This window comes from Podarcis filfolensis (genome assembly GCF_964270895.1).
Source record: "Podarcis filfolensis genome assembly, chromosome: 7".
Taxonomy (NCBI): Eukaryota; Metazoa; Chordata; class Lepidosauria; order Squamata; family Lacertidae; genus Podarcis; species Podarcis filfolensis.
In genome coordinates, this window is record NC_139603.1 from 60,047,605 (window position 1) to 60,068,703 (window position 21,099).

At 40.9% G+C, this 21,099-nt stretch overlaps 1 protein-coding gene across 3 annotated transcripts in view; it reads left to right on the forward strand.

Moving 5' to 3' along the window:
• Positions 1–6,928, forward strand: part of HNF4G (hepatocyte nuclear factor 4 gamma) — a 34,053-nt gene extending 27,125 nt beyond the window's left edge. For 2 of the 3 annotated variants that reach the window (XM_083623578.1, XM_083623576.1), the window contains exons 7-10: positions 557–709; positions 1,404–1,640; positions 2,499–2,618; positions 3,910–6,928. In XM_083623578.1, coding sequence (XP_083479704.1) covers positions 557–709; positions 1,404–1,640; positions 2,499–2,618; positions 3,910–4,028 — 629 coding nt within the window. In that variant the 3' untranslated portion in view covers positions 4,029–6,928. The remainder of the gene's footprint in view (positions 1–556; positions 710–1,403; positions 1,641–2,498; positions 2,619–3,909) is intronic. The other variant, XM_083623577.1, reaches the window with a different exon arrangement.
• Positions 6,929–21,099: the final 14,171 nt, after the last annotated feature.

Sequence of the window (21,099 nt, forward strand, 5' to 3'; positions counted from 1 at the left end):
ATCCATAGCTCTGACCTTTCCAATTCATTATCCACAGCACTGTATCTGCTGTTCAGGTTTGGAGAGAGGCTGATATGTTGATGACAAAAGCTTAAGGTGTGGTCGTGCTGGCTGCTGCAGAGCTCAGCGCTATATAGCAGCATTAGTCAATGGGGTGCCCTCCACATGTTGGACAACAGTTCTCACCATCCTTGACTATTAGCTATGCTGGCTGGCCCTGATGGAGCTATGTAGTTGGCAACATATGGAGGGCACCATGCTAAATACCCTGGTATATAGGATTCATGGTATATTGGATTCAAAAAGGGAAGATTCGGCCACCCATCTGTCTTAAGATGAACCTTGAAGATTTTGCTCTCCTTCTTGGTGGATATATTATGATTATGATTCCTCTGCTGGCATATTATTTGTGGAAATAAATATTGCATGTGTGGAGAAAGGCCTTTTGTGAACACATTCATCTGCATAAATGCACTATAGAAAATGGAAGCTGAATATGAATTTTAAGGCTACTTACGTTGTCAAAAGAGTTCTGATTTTGTTTTTGCTTCTTTAGGTAATGATTTTGTAATCCATCGCAACAGTTCCGAAATTGAGATCAGCCGAGTAGCAAACAGGATACTGGATGAGATAATACGACCATTTCAGGAGATCCAAATTGATGATAATGAATATGCTTGCTTAAAAGCAATTGTCTTCTTTGATCCAGGTATACTTCAGAATCCAACACACACACACACACACACACACACACACACACACACACACACAATGTGATAGAGATAGCATAGTCTTAGCTGAAAAGCTGAAGATTTTCCTATGCTAATGTTGACCTTGATGTGGTTCCTAATTTAACAAAATATGTCTTTGTCAGCCTTCCCCAACCCAAGGCTCTCCAGTCTTTGGACTAGGACTCCTATCATCCAACAACAGTTAAAAACAGAAAAAGTTCAAAATGACAATCAGTAAACCACTGTCAGAGGATATAGTCTTGATTGCCTATATAGGCCTGTCAGAATAGGATTTTTTAAAGCAGATGTTTAAAAGCTGGCACAGAAGGCACCATCATGATAGTAGAAAGATCTGCACAGCAACTAGTCCGCCCCTCCTTCCTCTTGAAATGCCCTGTTGTGAGTATAGAGGTGGTTTTTTTTCTACAGGCTACCACTGGTTGTAACTTCTGCCCATCTGTCATTGGGCCAGTTACATTGGTAAGCTCCAAGTTGGTGGAGGGACACCTCTGTTCCACCCCAAATCCCCTCCAGCATAGTATTTGGGGAATTTGGATTGATCTGTGAGTCTTCTTTATCCCCAGGGCCCACGTGGATAGTAACACTACCAATGATACATTGCTTTGGTGCTTTCTTCCATACCCTTATGAAAGATTTCTTTGTTGTTTGAAGATGCGAAAGGACTGAGTAACCCAATGAAGATCAGGAACATGAGGTTTCAAGTTCAGATCAATTTGGAGGACTATATCAATGACCGTCAGTACGACTCCAGGGGACGCTTTGGAGAACTCTTACTACTTCTGCCCACCCTTCAGAGCATCACGTGGCAAATGATTGAGCAAATACAATTTGTGAAACTGTTTGGAATGGTTAAAATTGATAGTTTGCTTCAAGAAATGTTACTGGGAGGTAGGTGTGTCAGTAGGTTTTATTGGACTTCCTTGTGTTTAACTGTACAGTGGTACCTTGGTTCTCAAACTTAATCTGTTCCGGAAGTCTGTTCCAAAACCAAAGCATTCGACAACCAAGGTGCAATTTCCCATAGAAAATAATGCAAAATTGATTAATCTGTTCCAGACTTTAAAAAATAACCCCCGAAACAGCTTCCGGGTTTGCAGTGTTTGGGTTCCAAGTTGTTTGAGTACCAAGACATTTGAGAACCAAGGTACCACTGTACTCAGATGCACTTATATTAGTGCTGTGCCCCCCCCCCCCGAGATACATTTTCCTGCTACTTTTGGGTCAAGAATTATTTTTGGAAAATTTAGGGCTAAGGAGGTTTGTCATTTATGTAATAACTGTATGTAAACAGATGTGGAAGACTTCAGGCCCTGGAACCAAATGCCCCCTTGTAGGCTTTTCTGTTTCTCCCTGCGGACTCTCTCCAGGCCACACACCTGGCCTGACCTGTTCTGTGCCCTATGAGAATGTCCCCTCACAGGACACTCAGTAGGAGCTAGCAGTCAAGGAATAGTGGTACATCTCATCTTCCTCTGTTTCCATCCTGGCTTTGTTAATAAGTGAATTAAGGTCTTGCAGCTCCTCTAAGTGAGGGAAATGTATTTTATTTTGTAGAATCAACCAGCATGACACTCTTAATTTCAAGGTTGTGGGTTCAAGCCCTCTGTTGGGCAAAAGATCCCTGCATTGCAGTGGGTTGGTGTAGATGACCCTAACGGTCCATTTCAACTCTACAGTTCTCTGATTCTCTGATTATCTGATTCTCTGTCCATTTGCACAGACAAACGCTTGGGTTTTCTGTTGCAGGTACGTCTAGTGATGCCACGAATCTCCACCAAGTTCATCCTCATCTAGCCCAAGATCCCCTCACTGGACAAACTCTGCTTATAAGTTCAGTGTCTGCTCCTGTACATGCAGAACCGATTTGTAAGTTTATTGTAAATATATCACTTGAGTGTAACTTCTGTGGGTTATTTTTAATTAACTGCTTAATTGGTTATCAGTGCTTCACATCTTTTTTTCCAGCCTTAATTGTTTTCTACTAACAACATTACAACCTGAGTTTAAAATTTAATTTCTTATATTGAGCAAATTTTTAGTGAAGGCTAGGCTATAGCATTGCCAAATCTTCATCCAGAATTTTTTTTTGGGGGGAGGGGGTCCAAAGAGTGGCTTTCAGAGGGCATGAAATTTTTTTTGAACAAGTCTTTAACACTGCCTTTTTCATTGCTGTTATTTGAAGAGGTTCACAGTATTCATTTTGTAGTTTGCTCCTTCTTCCGTATCATTTCTCCCTCTGGGCTTTCTTTCGATGTTATCTCAGCCAACTGCAGATCCTTCATCAAATATGATGGTGCCACAATACCATGTAACCAATAAGATTAGATGTTTTAGGTTTGGGGGGGTTTTGTTTTGTTTTTACAATATAGAATTTACCATATTTTTCACTCTATAAGACGCACCAGACCACAAGACACACCTAGTTTTTGGAGGAAAACAAGAAAAAAAATATTCTGAATCTCAGAAGCCAGAACAGCAAGAGGGATCACTGTGCAGTGAAAGCAGCAATCCCTCTTGCTGTTCTGGCTTCTGGGATAGCTGCGCAGCCTGCATACTCTCCATAAGACGCACACACATTTTCCCCTACTTTTTAGGAGGGGAAAAGTGAGTCTTATAGAGCAAAAAATACGGTATATAAATTCTACGAAGTAAATAAAAAATCATGAAATAAAAGGGTTGGCTACATCAGAGTTTCCCAAACTTGGGTCTCCAGCTGTTTTTGGACTACAGTTCCCATCACCCCTGAACCACTGGTCCTGCTAGCTAGGAATGATGGGAATTGTAGTCCAAAAATAGCTGGAGACCTAAGTTTGGGAAACCCTGGGCTACATGATGATGGCACTGAGAACCAACAAGCCAGTGTCCTCACTCTAAACGGGTATAGGGAGGTGGTGGTGCCTCAGTCCAAATTGACTGTGGGGCTGAAGCTACTACGCTCCATTGGGAGAGCCAGCATCCGCTGAAAGGCCTTGACAACTGGAAAGCCCCTGTGGACATATTTCCCACGTTCGGGCCCTCGCTGAAATAGTAGGGATTTCTTCACGGCAGGTGAAAAATGTTCATGAAAAGCACATTCCCTGCCTCTTGTTTCAGCGCAGCCCTAAGTTAAGAGAAGCTTGATTTGATTACTGATAATTCCTTTTCAATTCTTCCCCAGCAACTCCCGAAACTCCTCTGCCTTCTCCTCCACAAGGCTCTGGTCAGGAATACAAGGTAGCTGCAAACCAAGTTACGGTTATTTCACAGCAATCTCTTCCAAAACAAAAGCCATTGTGATATTGATCAATGCTTCTTCTTTTTGTAATACAAGCACTGCATTAAGCCATTGTGACACTGGAAAACTCAGGACAGATAACTCAGATCTGCTGTTAAAGAGACAAGTACAGTTCCTTTTCGAGAAGTTTTTATATATATATATAAGAAAACAACAAATAAATCACTTTTACTAACTTTTTTTTTAAAAAAGGTTGAATTCAGATATAATTTGTGGGTGCAAGTAGGTGAACGGAGCAGGGGAAGCTGTTTCCTGTTTGCAATGCGTTTGAATCAGTATTGAAGAAATTTAATTTATTGTCCCCTTATACATGAAAAACTCTCAAGTATCACTAGTGGAATGCAAAGCCTTGTTTTAATAGAACTGCAAGCTGAAATTTAGAAATAATGAAACAGCAAAGCAAGTAGTTTTAACAGTTAATCAAAGCAGGTGTCTCATTTTCTTGAATATACAATGGAGGTTGAAAGCCAAAATACTTCCTGCAAGCATCTATGTGACGTATGTGTGAATTATATAGTGAAATCCTGTACATGTTTACTCAAAAATAAGACCCATTGTGTTCAGTGGAGCTTACTCTCAGGCAAGTATGCATTGGATTCTAACCTATGTGGAAGCAAATCTCCTTAATTTCAATGGAATTTATTTTAAGTAAGTGAATACTGCTGTGGGATTTGTTTAAAAATGTATTGTCTTTTGTTCTTAAGTAAGAGTGTCTTGTAAATAAGTTCTGCTTTTAATGTTGAACTGTGGGTTTTTAAAAAAGCTACTATTCAAAATGTGAACTATAATTTTTAAAAGAATTAAATAAGGATGTTAGCAAAAAGTGGAGAAATATTTTCCCCATTTACACTTTCTCTGAAGTGAAAAAATTAGAAATTTTTGGGGGAAATGAAAAAAAAGCACATATCTTCTGAAGTATTCTATTAGAATGAATAGAGCAGTGTTCTAAAATAGCACTGTTGTAGCCAATACACACAGCTGCAATTTTTTTAGTTCCAACATTCAAAGTTGGGAATATTAGTGATTAAAGCATTGGTACTATGTTTGGCTTGGTTACTAAACAAGCAACACTTATCACTTGATGTTGAAAAAGTACAACTAAATATTTTTCAGTATAGAATACATTCAGATAGCTAGTAGCCTAACAAGCACAGCCTCTGACTGTTGATTCTATTTTGCATTTTTTGTATCAAGTGAAATAAATGGATGAATGTTAGAAAATAGACACATGCCCTCTTAGAACACGCAGACAGGAAAGTGTCGAGAAGCTTGCTTCAGTTCATACAAGACCTTCAAATGTTGATGGTTTATATTTTCATCTTCTGTCTTTCTCTATTTTCCCAGCTGGCAAAAAAGGGAGGGGGACTACAAAAGACTTTGATACCAAAAGCTTACAATAGCATGTCATACGCTGGATTTTTAATCAATAAAAATAAGCATATCCAATTTAAAATGTCATGCAACTAAAAAAATTTCACATACTGAATAGCACAATGTGTTGTGCTAAGTTTTTTAATGAGCAAAGTGAGTTTAACTTTAATAAGAAAGTACTGGATATATTTCAATCTCCCCCCAAAATTCTCTCTTTTGTTCTAGAAAAAACAAACAAATGGGAAAACATCCTCCACGTGACTTTAAAATATCCATAGATTTTACAACTGTACACCCTTCTGATGTTATCGGCATAGTATCAAAGCTGTTGCAGTTCAGTTCTTTGTCATGCTTTTCCGGTAACATCAAAACCATTGGACCAATGTCATGGCAACTTTCTTACACCAAAGTTGTTCCTAATAGAGATTGGGTTGTGTCATAATGCCCACTCTGGGTAGCAGATCCCAGAAGGCCCTGCAGTAAAGGCCATGGAAAAGTTAGATATAAGAACATAAGAAGAGCCTACTCTTTGAGGCAAGTGGCCCATCTAGTTCACCATATTGTTCTCACAGTGGTCAACTAGATACTTATGGGAAGCCTGAATGCAATAGCACTCCCTCTGGTGTGATTCTGAGCATCTGGCATTCAGAGGCATACTGCCTTCAACAGTGGAGGCAGAACATAGCCATCTTGGATGGTAGCCATTAATAGACTCACCCTCCATTAATTTGTTTAATCCAGACGCAGGTCTGGCACTGGTCCTGAGCTGAGACCTTTGCTCAGGAATGCCCAGAAAATGCTTCTCCACCTGGAGTCCCAAATACCACATCACTGGACCACTGGCATAGGCAACAAACCAAGAGGGAACTAACAGCAAGAGTGGGAGTGAGTTAGCCTGAGCATGACAATCTGGGTTGAGTACCATAAAAGGGAGTAGTTGGATTAGTAGGTGGATCACCTGGAGCTCTCCAAGGTCCTGTACCTCTACTTTGCCTTGCCCTTTGGGCTTCCATTTCATGATGGGATAGGACAAGATGGTGGTGATGGTGAAGGAGGCAGGTCCACATTGTGGATACTTCCTATCTGGTCTAAGTGCCTATTGTTACCTGAGCATTGCAGCAAGAAAGCAGAAGAGCAGAGTTTTTGGTGCTTAACACTGTACATAGCTCTCAGATGAATGACTAAATGATTTCCTAGACTGCCAAATGAAATGAAACTTTTCCTTTTTGAAACTCTTAATGTTGTTATCTATTTTATACAATGCTTTTCCTTGTTAAATAATAAGTATATTGTAATTTATTGAGAATCTGATTTATTTTCTAGGTGTAAAATTATTTTTGTAAGCCTAATTGTACAAAATCAAAATGACTTGCTTTGTTCGAATGGTATATTGTGCTGAGCTGTTTGAACCATGATGTAATGTATGGATGTTGGCTTGAGTAGCCATGAAATGGCTGCTGCAAATGTTTTCAGATAGACTGTTTTTCATCAATGCTCAATAAACAGATATTGAAAACATATGAATGTTAAATGGGCCTTGAACTAACTTTTTTTCTTTGCATAATGTAAACAGCAATGTTGGGTTGTTGGGTTGTTTTTACAAAAATTGGCTGTCATAACTATGAGCAGAAAAAGTTAAACTGTTATTGAAATCAGATGAGAACCACATCACAGCTCAAACTGCATCGGTTAGAGCTTTAATTAGGCTAAATTCCTTCTATTTCTTACTCAGTTCATTGAAATCCTTAGAATTTCTAAGAGGTGAGATTGCTCTTTGGGGATGGCAGTTATTGTATTGTAAGTTAATAGTTTCATTCCCCTCCCCCCCTTTTTTTGGCTTTTTGAGGTTTCAGATCAGAAAATTATGTGTTATTTAATTCAGGGAAGAATGGATGAGATAAAATTTTCTCCGGTCAGATAATTGTATGTTTTTGATCTATGTGTCTTTTTTCAATTTTTAAAAGGAAAATAATTTACAGTCTCTGCGTGTACATTCTAGTGGATCAGGTCAAAGACCTACCCAGTTCAGCAGCCTGTTTTCACAGTGGTGAACCAGATGCTTAGCCATAGCCCTTAAGCAGAACATAAGGGCAACAGCACTTTCCCCAAGTGGTATTCAGAGGCATACTTCTTCCAACAGTGGTTGCAGAACATAGCTAGTGATGATGTTCTTGTCCATGAATCTGTCTAATCCTTTATAAAACTCACCCAAGTTTCTGGCCATCACAACATCCTGTGGGTAGGAATCCCATAGTTTAACTGCAATGTATGCAACCTTATTTTCTTTTGTTTCTCCTGACTCTTCCAACATTCAGTAGCATTGTGTACTCTGAGGCTCTAGTATTATGAGGAAGATTTCCTCCCTCTATCCATTTTCTTCACATCTTGCATAGTTGTTTATATCTCTATCACGCCCCTTATTTTTATATATAAACTTGACAAGCTACACATTTTGTAACTCAAACTAGTTACTCCAACCAACAGTTTTGGTTGTCCTTTACTGATCCTTTCCCAGCTCTACGATATCCTTTTTAAGGGAGGGAACCAAAACTGTACACAGCATTTCAATTGTGATTGCACCATACATTTGTATAATGATGTTGTTATTAAACTGGCAGTTCTTCAATCCCTTTCATAATGATGGAATTTGCCGTTTTCATTAACTGCTCCACACTGGATCAACATATTCATTGAACTATTCATTGAGATGCCAAGATCTCATTCCTGGCACTGAGCTATACAGCTGCAACTAAAACGTTTTGAGTGTGTTGTAAATTGCAGTATACAAATGTGACACTAGATGGCGATGGTGAGCTATGTCAAATTCAATATATTTTTCAAAACGTTTTTTAAAAAAGCATTTTCACGGTGTTTTTCATATGCCTGTAGATTCAGCCATAATCATCCACAGTATAGACTCCATTAGTGTGGATGTGAAATTAGGATTTATTTATTGCTGAAATGTACACCCTTGCTTACATTGTGTTGCATTTGCCATTTTACTGCCCATTCACCAAAGTTACGGAGATCTTTTGGAGCATCTCACAATCCATTTTTGTTTAACCCACACTGAACAATTTGACACCACCAGCAAATCTGGCTACCTTGCTGCTCACTTATATAGCTATGAGACATGCTATGATCTTTGTACTTCCAAAGAGTTAAGGAACCCATAATGACATCACCTGATTAAATTTATTGTGGTAAAACAAGTAGTGAATTTTGTTTGAGAAAGTGATAGAGTCATGTTGTAGAGAAAGAATGACACTCTTTCCTGCTTCCTCTTGAAGTTCTTTGTACTTTTCAGATGAATTCTACTGGATCCAGCTTTAACCAGATCCCGTTGAAAAATAAAATCTTACTTTCTCTTTATGGGGAGCTGATCTGAGGGAGGGGAAAAGAGAAGTGACCAGATGGGGTGGCGCCCATAATACACACTCAAAAATCCAAATGTATCTTAAAAGGTTGGTGACACCTGAAATAGCCAAATGCCAGGCCTAGCCACCATCTGTCTACCCAGCAAGCAACATTTCCTTAGTGGATTACTTGTTCAAATGCCCTACTTCGTGTTAGTAATGGAAAAGGAATAAGGAAGAGTATATCCCCACCTCCTTTCCAAATGATTTGCTAAAGCAAATCATGCCTAAAGTTGAGGAAATAAGGCCACAGGAAAGTGATTTAAAAAGATAGAGCCCAGACTGTTTTAAGGCAAGAAAATTTGTTTTCCTCTTGGCCCTTCTTTACAGCGCTCATGATGAAGGCTAGAGGTAATATTTTCCACACTGATGGTATCTGTGGGTGGGCAAATGCATTTTTAAAAAAACCTTCTCAATTGTTGTGTGTTTCAAATAAACTGCCCATTTAATGTTCCTCTTGGCAAAAAGAATTATTTGATACCAATTATGGCTTAGATCTAAAGGTGGCCTTCCTCTAATGCAGAGGTGGCGAGCCTCAGGCCCAGGAAATGGATGCAGCCAACAAGGTCTGCATATCTGACCCTGCAGATTCTCCTCAGCTCATGCCCTCACAATGGACCACGCTCCTACTTGGCCTGCTCAGTCCCTCCTGAATGCTTTTGCATAGGTAGCTTACTGTTCTTCAAAGCTCTGGGATGGATGGAAGGAGTTATTTATTTTTATATAAAAAAGGCACTGATACAAAAACACAACCTTTATTATAAAAATTATCTATTAACATGGGGAAAGATCCTCTAAAGTTGATCTGACCTTGTATAGTTTAGATAGAATTATCTGCAGCTATCGACCGTATTTTTCTATGTATAAGACTAGGCTTTTTCCCTAAAAAATAATGTCCAAAATCTGGGATAGCTCTCTCCCCATTTTCTTATATCGGAGTCCCACAAAATAGGGGGCGTCTTATACATGGGGGCATCTTATAGTCAGAAAAATATGGTAACTATCCATAATACACTCTGCTTACGTACCTGAATAAAGAAAAGAAAACAAGAAGGAATATAAAAAATGGTAGCCATACAGCACTCTGGATAATTACGTTTTTTGAAATCGCTCAGCTGCATAGCCAGTGGCCACAGTTTGAACTTCTAAGTTTTGGGAAGAAATCTACATATTCAAAGTGCAGGCAGAAAGGGAGAAGCAGATTCAGGATCTCTGGGAATTCAAAAACAACTTTGATGTAGAACAAGTACATAAATATAGCAGCTGAAAAATTACTTTGGCAAAAAAAGTGACATAGATTAAAAAGTTTCTATACACCAGCCACAATAAATTCAATACACATAGATTTCCATCAAAGCTAGAGTCAAGTATTTCTTTCTCCATTTCATATTTTCATATCTTCTTACAACTTCATATTTCATTTTTGCTACTGTCAAGTGCAAGGAAAATGGAGATTCCTATGGCAGACAATAGCAGCAGCCATGTAGTTTGAACATTTGATGACCCAATTGTGAATTGGTGTCCAACTTGTGGAGATGGCAGCTTTCAATCTAAACAGTTCTTTGGCTGCTTTTCCCCTGGGATCTAGTCAAAGCAGGTTGATGTGCTGAACAAAGTCTTGCTCCTAGGCTGTAGAACTGCTGGATCTTAACAACGCTCATCCATGAGTAACTATCAACATTAAAATATAAAGAATGTACTCAAAATGGGTGCAAACTTGCAGAATAACAGACCATTTAAATTATCTTTGTTCCCAGAAATAGTTTTGCTATCAGTGAAATCATTGTGCAGTATTTTGATACTCTCTTCTGCAGCACACACATTGCTTTGTTCAATCTCTCTGGAACTTCTACTGAATGAAAAAATACAGTTGTGAAAGGTATTCATGCTGAACCCTACACACAACCTCCACCCTAAGTTAAAGACTGTTAAGAGTAGATTGACACCTGGACACATTCATTCATCTACAGTTGTACCTTGTTTTGCGACAAGGATCCATTCTGGAGCCCCAGCCACTAGCTGAAAAGGACGCAGGGCAAAGTGCTGCATCTGTGCACACATGTGGAATGGTTTGTGTTTCTGCGCATGTGCGAAGCACGATTTAGTGTTTCTGCACATGCGCAAGCGGCAAACCCAGACGTAACCCGTTCCAGTACTTCCGGGTTTGCCACGGACGTTCACTGGAATGGACGCTAGATGAGGCGGACATTCGCAGAGGTATTACTGTACTTTCTTATCTCAAAGAATGCAATCCTATCATGTCTACTCAGAAAAATACCCAGTTGAGTTCAATGAGGCTGTTCCTGGTGTGTATAGGATTGCAGCACTGGTCACAGTAAAATTCATGTAAAAGTTGGCTTCCTTACAAGCTGTCGGAATTCAAGCCTTAGTCAGAGGAATTGGCCACTCTCCAGGTGCCCGGCTTGGATTCCTTGTTGATCTCCCCCGTCAGCGACTCCCGGCAAGACAAGGCGAGATCTCGGCGATCCTCCTCAAACGTGAGAAGAACACACCATTCCTCCCCTTCCCTCATTCCCAGGGAGGGGAGAGAGACAGACAGAAATGTATTTACATGCCTTTATTTCTGTCTTTCCAGCAGTACAGAGAAAACGTGTCTGCACTCTCTCAACACCAACAGCAGAGAGAGAATAACTCCTCCCATGTACTTCCAGTACAGGGTCATGTGACACTCTGAGCTAACATCCGGTGCTCAGTGCACAGAATAGACTGTCCCTTTGTTCCCACGGTACAGTCCCATAACATCAACATCCTGTTTGGCTTTCCAGCCATCTGGAGCACTCTTCAGCATTGCTCCTTTTTCGTAACACAAGCAACAGCCTTATTTTAGATCCAACTCAATGTGAGAGATTTAAGCATGGATTGATGCTTCCATTGAAGTCAATGGGTTTTGAATGAGTTTAGGTCTGTCTGGATTATAACCCGAGTATGTTTAACACATAAGGTTAAATATTTAAGAGTTAGGGGTTCACAGATCTTGGAGGAATTCAAACTCATTAATATCTATCAGAACACTACCTAGTTGCAGTTTATGAAAATACAATATACAGTGGAACCTCGGGTTGCGAATGTGATCTGTGCGGGAGGCACGTTCACAACCCGCAGCGTTCACAACCCACAGCGCTGCGTCTGCACACTCACGTGATGGGATTTGGCTCTTCTGCATATGCTCAAAGTGCGATTTAGTGGTTTTGCACATGCGCGAGCGCTGAAACCCAGAAGCAACCTGCAGTGTTCGCAACCCGACGTATGACTGTTTATGCATAAAACTTGCTCTTTTCATGACACAGTGGCTGCAACTGTATTCATAATTATTTGGAAGCAATTCTCATTGAATGGAGTGGGACCTGCTTCTCAATGCATACAGACAGGTTGCCAACCCACTCTTGCAAACTTCATCGGTGTCATCAAATGGCCACTGAATAATCTGCTAAAATTTTCTAGGAATGCACATGTCAGTTTTAATCAAATGCATTATTTTCAGAATAATAAAAAAGAGGAAATGGCTCTTCGACATTTATTCAGAGCAAAACCACCAACTTCTTTTGACTTTGATCAAAACTGAGAAAAGGAAGGCGATGAGGGCTGAAAATTGAATGAAGTGACATACCATTGCTCAAGCGTTACTGTTGAAGTAGCAGAAAGGAAACAAGCACTTTCTACTAATATGACAGAACAGCTTCACCCATTTTGAGCACCAGGGCAAGTTGTAGGGAACTTAATAAGGAAGTGAAATAATCAGGAATAAGACTTGGAGGACAAAAGACAGCAGTATCACTACTGAGACAACATGTTTATGTTCTATGAAATAACTTCCACTGTGAAATTTACAAGTTTGGATCAATGCCTGTGCAACTGAAATCAACAGGACTCAGCGGTTCCTCTTCCTCATAGAAATAAACATAGCATCCTTTTCCATCCTTTTGCATCCTCACCAATAATGAAAAATAGCCACAAGGGGTGCTTATCAATTAAGTCATATGCCACAATTACCAAATGCAAGAAAAAGCAAACCACACATTCGTTCACTGTGAATATGGCTCATGCAGGAATGAATTCCAGACTTCAGTGGTGCCATAAATGAAGTATGATGGTTTAACCAAGTTTTGATCACACTGCCAGATTCCTTTCTCAACACACATCTGAAGAACATTATGTATTGTAGAGAAGGGCTTGTGGACACTCTTAATGCTGCTGTTCAGGTCAGGATTCCTTAGGAATTATTCTCTGTGCAATAGCAAATGTTATGGTCACCACTAACAGATGAAGCAGGGCTGGTGTCAGACTCCATAGAGCCTTTGGCATGGTGCCAACTGGGACCCCTCCCAGCGCCAACCCCCAAATCAGGGAAGGGTCCAGCCCTGTTTGGGGTGCTTGCAGGAGCTGCCATGCTTTCTCTGCCACCCCTGGAAACACTCCAGCAATGTGTGAGTGGCAGAACTGGAGCAATCCTCAGTTCCTATCCATGTTGGCTGCCAACGATCTTAAACTGCCCCAAATGCAATGCCCGGACCAAAAGATAAATGAAATTACTTTTGGCAATTTAAAATGGCAGTGATTGGCTCACAGCTGAATGGGTGCTGAGATTGGCTCACGGCTGAAAAGAATTTGCAGGGCTATCCAGGAATGCAATTAAGTTGAATGCAATTAAGTTGAGCTGCTACCAAGCCCTCCCCAAGCCCACAGGGTGCTTGATCTAATGTGGTCGACATCTGGCACCAGGCATGATATGAAAGCTTTTGCCAGATCCAGCAGGTCAGTTACAACATGGCGTACGCTTGCGACAGAAAGGACAACTGAGAAAGCAATCAGTGCAGGTAATTTGGGTGGTTTTCAATTAAGTTTTACTCAGAGTAGACCCATTGAAATAGATGAACGAAACTTAGACATGCTCATTTATCTCAGGGGGTCTACTCTGACTAAAACTTAGTTAGAAGTCACTCTCTTTTAATCAACAAATTATCCACTTCTAATGCAATGGACTGGGAAAGAAAGATGGTTTGTGGAGGCTTGGCACACATATGGGAGCCAGCAGAAAATGCACTGGGCTAGCTCTGCTCCTTCAAAGATGTCAGGGGGCTGGGCAGAGGAGGAGTGGTGGTGGAGATCCTCTCCTCATCCTGACCCTTCCAGGGAGGAGGAAGAGGGAGACAGTATAGCTGGCTAACATATTGTCACCAGAAAGTATTCCAGACCCTCCATCTCCCAGAACCCGGCAAGCCTTAAAAGTAGGAGAGCAAAGAGCTCAAAGACAGAGGGCACGTAGCAGCACATGTAGAAGTGACGAATGAGGGAGTGGGAGAGACGGGGAGCGGAGATTTACCCGGAACAATGCCATTATCCAAGAGGCTGGATTCTATAGCCTCTCTCTGTAAAGTTTGAAATAAAAAAGGACTGTAAGAAACTTTTCCTTGTCTTTAGAATTTCCTGGGCAACCAACTAGGAGCCGCTGACAGCCCCCTGACAAAAGATGATACATGTGATAGCAACATCCCTCAGCTGACGTGTGATTGGTTCAGTCTTGAAGGAAGCAACTTGAAGATATATAAGGCAGCCTTATCCAACCTGGCGCCTTCCAGAAGTTGGTCTACAACAACTTTAATCATCTCTAACAATTGGCAACAATGACTAGGAACTGCAATCCAAAAAACCTAATGAGCACCAAGTTGGAGAAAATGGATGTAGGTTCTCTCTATGGGGGCAAGAGCTTTGATTGACCAGTGTTCCCAGCCCTGCGGAGGAAATTCTATGTGCATCAATTGTCTCCTTTCAGCATGAACTGATCATGCGTCAGCTGAGAGACATCTGTATACAAGCCACTGAAGGATTGTGCTTTCCTGTTTTCTTCTTCACTGTCTTTTCCTGTATGGTGCTCCACAACACACAAAGGAGTTCAATGTGTCTGCTCCCAGTTGTTTAAAGATACCACACACAGTTATTTAGAAATAGTAGTAATTATTCTTGTACTTGTCTGGCACCAAGAAGGAAGCTTAATTCAAAAACCCAAGATAAAGAAAATTTTGCATTGTAGATAAACATTTTTGCTCTTGCAGTCAAATGACAGCATATTTGTGAGATTACATTTCAAAGGCACAGTTGCACTGGTTCCATGCAGCAGGGTTATCTTTGATGCTTGTCAGACTTCTCAGGAGAATAGGCCCATCATTAAAGAAATGCATTATATTCATTATTCCTTCTTTCCCCCACTATCACCTCTCCTCTTCTTTATTCACTTTGTTCCTTCTGCTGTACTGTGTGGGTCTTTATTTTCAAAACAAGCCATTTGCGTGCTACCTTTTCAAATACCTTTGGAAAATTTAAATATATAATGCACTTAACGCTCCCTTTATCTTTCGTGCCAGAAATATCTTCAAAAAGTCCAGTGCATTTGTAAAGCAAGAACAGCTCTTCTGGAATTCTTTCTGGACGTTGTTAACTAATACCCTTGTCACAACTTTCTTTCTTTTACTTCCACTACAAATTAATCCACCACACCTCTTGTAATCTGAATTATCTTGGTTTCCTGCATCATCTCTGAAGAGATGTGAAGAGGGGATCATAGTCATGTTTGTATTGCAATAGGCTTCTATTCCAATTGGAAGAATATTAAACCTAACAGTGACAGCCCAAGTCCCCTTCCTCTCCTTTCTTCTACACCCCTCTGCACCCCTCACAGTCTGCTTGGGGAGTGTCCTACAACCAGGAGTACCAACTTGAATAAATTATAGGGGGGTAGGTAAGCCCTGCCCCATATAATCAATCACATGATGTGGTGCAAACACACCAGTTGAATGGCAATGGCCATCAACTCAAATATTTTATTGTGGGGGTCAAAGGGACCTCAGCCCCTGGGAGTGTTTGGAGACCAGGGTTTGAATCCCCACTCAGTCATGAAGCTCACTTTGTGACCTTGGGCCAATCATCATCTTTTGGCCTAACCTACCTGACAGGGTTGTTGTGAGGATGAAATGAGGAGGAGGAGAACCATGTACCCCACCTTGAGTTCCTTGGAAGTAAATGTGGTAAAGGTAAAGGTAAAGGGACCCCTGACTGACTCTGGGGTTGCGGCGCCAATCTCGCTTTATTGGCCGAGGGAGCTGGCGTACAGCTTCCGGGTCATGTGGCCAGCATGACTAAGCTGCTTCTGGAGAACCAGAGCAGCGCACGGAAACGCCGTTTACCTTCCCGCTGGAGCGGTACCTATTTATCTACTTGCACTTTGACGTGCTTTCGAACTGCTAGGTTGGCAGGAGCAGGGACCGAGCAACGGGAGCTCACCCCATCACGGGGATTCGAACTGCCGACCTTCTGATCGGCAAGTCCTGGGCTCTTTGGTTTAACCCACAGCGCCACCCACGTCCCATCAAAAAAAAAAAGTGGTATATAAATGCAATAAACAATTTTTAAAAAATGTTACAACTCACAGAGTTGGGGCCAGGCTAAGGGATGAAGGGAAAATGTTGATTCAGTACTCATTTAAACACAAACCTACCTGAGTTGCACTTCCTGGAATAATACAAGAACTAAAAGACAGCCATTTTTTTGAACGGTGCCCTTCTCTGAATTTTGCGATGCAGTCCTCCAGGCAAGTAATGTGTAAAAGAAAAAGAAAAAAAATATTCTGGGGTATAGTAATTTATCAGTTGTGTTATATGGTGGTTGGGGAATCCCTTGCATAAATTTGTATGTTAGTCAAAACTGCATTCAAAAAATATGTTTATTAGGAGGAATTCAGATCCAAAGTGCTGACAAATTGTCATGAAGATATATTTAAAAAAAAAAAAAAACCCACAAATTGCTGCAGAAATGTGGAGAACTGATCTGAAAAATCATGTGAAAGAAAATGGACACTTGGGCACCCTATTAGAGACACATAGCACCTGTCAGTGGAAGAAAAAAAGAACTTTGACACTCCTACCTGGCACTGGGCATTATGGAAAAGTAGTTATCAGCTGTAAAGAATTGTCTCACCTCTGGGATGATGGACATGGAACGCTTTGCATTTTTGAGGACAAATCTATTTATGTGCAAATGATTTCTTGCTGCTGTCGCAGGAACTACAGCAAGCAGTGCCAAATATTTATTTGGTTACAAATTGAATTTGCAGAGGCAAACTGGACACAGGAGGACCATCAATCACAATGGGACCTAACTGTTTATGATGATGATGATTATTCCTGTTTTTCTGCTTTTATAGCTTTTTTATTTTATTTTATTTCAAGCATTAGACACTGGATGCAAAGGCAATTACCATCCCTGCATGGATGCTGCTCTTTTTCATTTCTGTCGCTTTATTATGGCAATTGAATTCCCATCCCTATCCCATTTTCCTTTTTATCCTATAGGGGGATTCGGGGATTCTTTTTTTTTTTTAGTTTTTCTTTCTTTTTTTTCATTACACGGTATTATTGCTATTTTCAACTCTTTCCTGATGTCCTTTCCAGGACTTCATGTGACTTGTCTGAGCTTCTTCAATCATAACCTTAGCTGCAGTTCTGCAAATAGCAACTGTTCTATGTGAATGGGAGTCAGAGAACTTAGTTCTCTAAATTCACACAAAAATGGGAAACTTTCTTATTATTGCCATTACTGTGCCTTGTGTATAATATTTGGAATCAAAGCCTACTTGGGCTTGACATTTTGCTAGTGATGGGCAATGTCTCTCTGCTCTGTTCAGAACTGGATTCAGAAAACAGAGTTCCTTCCCTCCAAAAGTCAGGAAATAGCCTTCTTATTTATATTTTAATTCGTCCAGTTTTGAATTTGGTTCCTATTGTTCTCCCAGCTATATTACTGGGAGGGTAATGAGGTCTGAATTCTCTGCCCCCAACTCCCACAAGCATCCCAGCCGCTGGGGACCCTGGGATATTCATTTTCCCTAAGACAGCTAACTGGTTCTCCAGTTTATGGTAAAGGTAAAGGTAAAGGGATCCCTGACCATTAGGTCCAGTTGTGACTGACTCTGGGCTTGCGGCGCTCATCTCACTTTATTGGCCGAGGGAGCCGGCGTACAGCTTCCGGGTCATGTGGCCAGCATGCCTAAGCCACTTCTGGCAAACCAGAGCAGCGCACGGAAACACCGTTTACCTTCCCGCCGGAGCGGTACCTATTTAGCTACTTGCACTTTGACATGCTTTCGAACTGCTAGGTTGGCAGGAGCAGGGACCGAGCAAGGGAAGCTCACCCCGTCGCGGGGATTCGAACCGCCGACCTGATCGGCAAGTCCTAGGCTCTGTGGTTTAACCCACAGCGCCACCCATGTCCCTTCCAGTTTATGGTATTTAGAGGTTAATAATATCCTAAGGTTTGCGATTAACACTGTTACTGCCCAGTGATAGAGAACTTTGCACAGAGACTAAAAAGGGATTGTGGGGTGTGTAGCAATCCTACTTGTAATGGAGCCAAGCATTGCAAGTGGAGCAAGGTCATAATATGAACCAGGTGTAGGGAACCTGGAGCCCTCCAGATGTTAAGGAACTACTACTCCAATCAGGCCCAAGAAGCATGGCCATGGATGTTGTAGTTCAGCAACATCTGGAGGGCCAAAAGTTCCTTACACTTGGACCAGATAATTATCAACTTTGGCAGCACCCAAATTTTTTGCAGAATACAGATTCTTCTCCACCCCACCCTGAAAAAAAGTGTCCTAGTGTATACATGTAAGTTTCCACCTATTCTTTAGTAAGTAAAAGTAAATAATTGTCAGTCTCCAGAGGAAACATCTGGTAGCACAGTGAGTACCAAGGACAAAGAGTTGTAGCAAGAAAGCTGAAAGTCTTTGATTTAAATCTCAACTCAAATTCATCCTTTGCCCCTAAACTGCAGTTCTAGCCTTCTTACAGGGCTGTCACTGAGATAATTGCATAAGTAGTGATGGTGTGAAGATTGTGATTACCTGATCGGAGATACAAATTTGTCTAGGTCATAAAGGCTGGATGCATTCCAGATCAAGCACCATTTCCCAAGTTCTTCTCTGGCCTGGCATTTTAAATGAGAAGGATTTATTTATAAAAGCCTTCCTGCCTCACCTTAAAAGGTTCCCCGGGACAACTTGCAACCATAAAAAGCACACGGTAGTACAATAAGAACAGAGAGCAATATGGCACAACCAAAAAGATGACCCTGTGTAGGAATCCTGGCATTGTATTCAACTAACTTCTATTCAGAGCAGACCTATTGAAATTAATGAACCTGAGTTGGTCATGTCTATTAATTTCACTGGGTATACTCTGAGTATGACTAGCATTGTCTACAACCCATCGTGTCTAGATGAAGTAGGTGAGTTCACTAAAGTCATCCGTGTTAATATCTTACTTTGGATTAACCTCTCCTTGGTTATCATAGAATTCTAGCCTGCAATGCAGGAATATTGTAGCCCAGTGTGGGGCTCGAACCCACGACCTTGAGATCTCAAGAGTCTTATGCTCTATTGAGGGGTTGACATGAAGCTGCATGGTTTTTTTTAATGGGCACATAAGCTACAAAAAAAATGCAATGTGCACAAGTAAAGTCATTTTTTTGAGTTCCTTAGGGAGGAAGGGCAGGATATAAATTTAATAAATGATAGAAATAAACTGGGACAATGTCTGAGCTGTGGCATTGCAGCAGCTAATGCATTTGGTGCCATGTCGCTCCCTGCTCCTGCCAACCCAGCAGTTCGAAAGCACATCAAAGTGCAAGTAGATAAATAGGTAGCGCTCCAGCGGGAAGGTAAACGGCGTTTCCGTGCGCTGCTCTGGTTCGCCAGAAGGAGATCTTGTCCATCATAAACAGGAAGCACGTTAAGTATTTAAAGTATGCTATAGAAATTCTCAGTGTTATTATTTTGCATTATGCAATCGTTCTTCTGAGCCGTTGAGTAGACAACTTCTGTCATTGTTTTTCATACCTAGTCTTCTTTAGAGCTGCCCATTCTTTTCTCTCTCCTGGATACTTATGTTTTTCACAGCCGGAACAGAAGTACAAAGCCAGCAGGTGAAGCTTCCTCCTATCACTGACTTTGTACCCTAGAAAAGGCAATGCTTTACCGCCACTTGTCAAGCTCAAGGAAGGTGACAACCTTTTCCTACTGTTTTTGCAATATGGACAAACTAGCAAATCCTGAATATAAAATACGGTTTTAGCCCTGCAGATAAATCACTAAGGGACTAATTGCATGCAAACCTACCTTGGAGAAAGTCCCATTCAACTTAACGGGGCTTACTTCTGAGCAGCAGGCATAGGCTTGTGCTATAAATAAGGGTTGGCCATTGGATGGGGCAGCTATATTTATTGGTCTCAAAATTAGAGCTCAGTATGCATTGTTGTTTCTGATGGTTGGGATTTAGCTGTGCATATCCCCACCCTTCACAGAGAACACTATTGGATCAAGTTTTGGTGTGTGTGTGTGTGTGTTTTTTACTGGGACTGAACCATATTACTGAATGCTAAGTTGATGCCTAGTCTCCAATTCCATGGTAGATTTGGCTGGAGATTTTAATGCCAGTGTTGGAAATTCGATTGTTTGATGAGTCCCTGATTTTTGCTGATTACTGTTTTATTATGGATATTATGTTATTTTATTCATTAGCATTTTCTTTTTGAATTTACTGATGGTAAATTTGAAAAGCACTGAGCATTCCACACAAAAAAAGCTGTTCAGCTGGCGGTGGTGTTTGCTGGCTGAACGGCAAACCTATACTTAAATGGAATCTTTCTTTGTAAAGTGTAAAACGGGTGGCAAGTCCAGAGTCCTGTGCTTTCAGATTTTCACCTGCTGGTCCTGGGAATCCCAGGCACATGTAAGATTCTGGACCCAGAGTCAGAGCTATTGACAGAAATATAGCTTCTTTTACAGTCGGTAGAGCATGAGATTCTTAATCGCAGGATTTGAGCTCCATGTTGGGCAAAAGATTCCTGCATTGCAGAGGGTTGGACTAGATGACCCTCATGGTCCCTCTAGCTCTGCAATTCTACGGGTCTGTGCTTTTATAGTAATCAGTGGTAAACAACAAGCACATTTGCAGCACTGTCTTCAAAAGCAAGTATATTTGATGAAATTAGTTCATTATTTCCATACTTTAACATTTCTCTTTTTATCTGTGCAGGGAGACGAGAACATGAAGCTAGGGAATTAATTGCTATTTCACCTGGAATGTTATGCAATGCATTTCATTATTTGGGGTCTTTGCACAAATCTTTCTCGCTAATGTGACTAACAGAAAAGAAAAGAGGAAGATATAAGGAGTCCCTTCTTTTTGCACGCTGAATCCTGAAGTTTCGGAGTGGT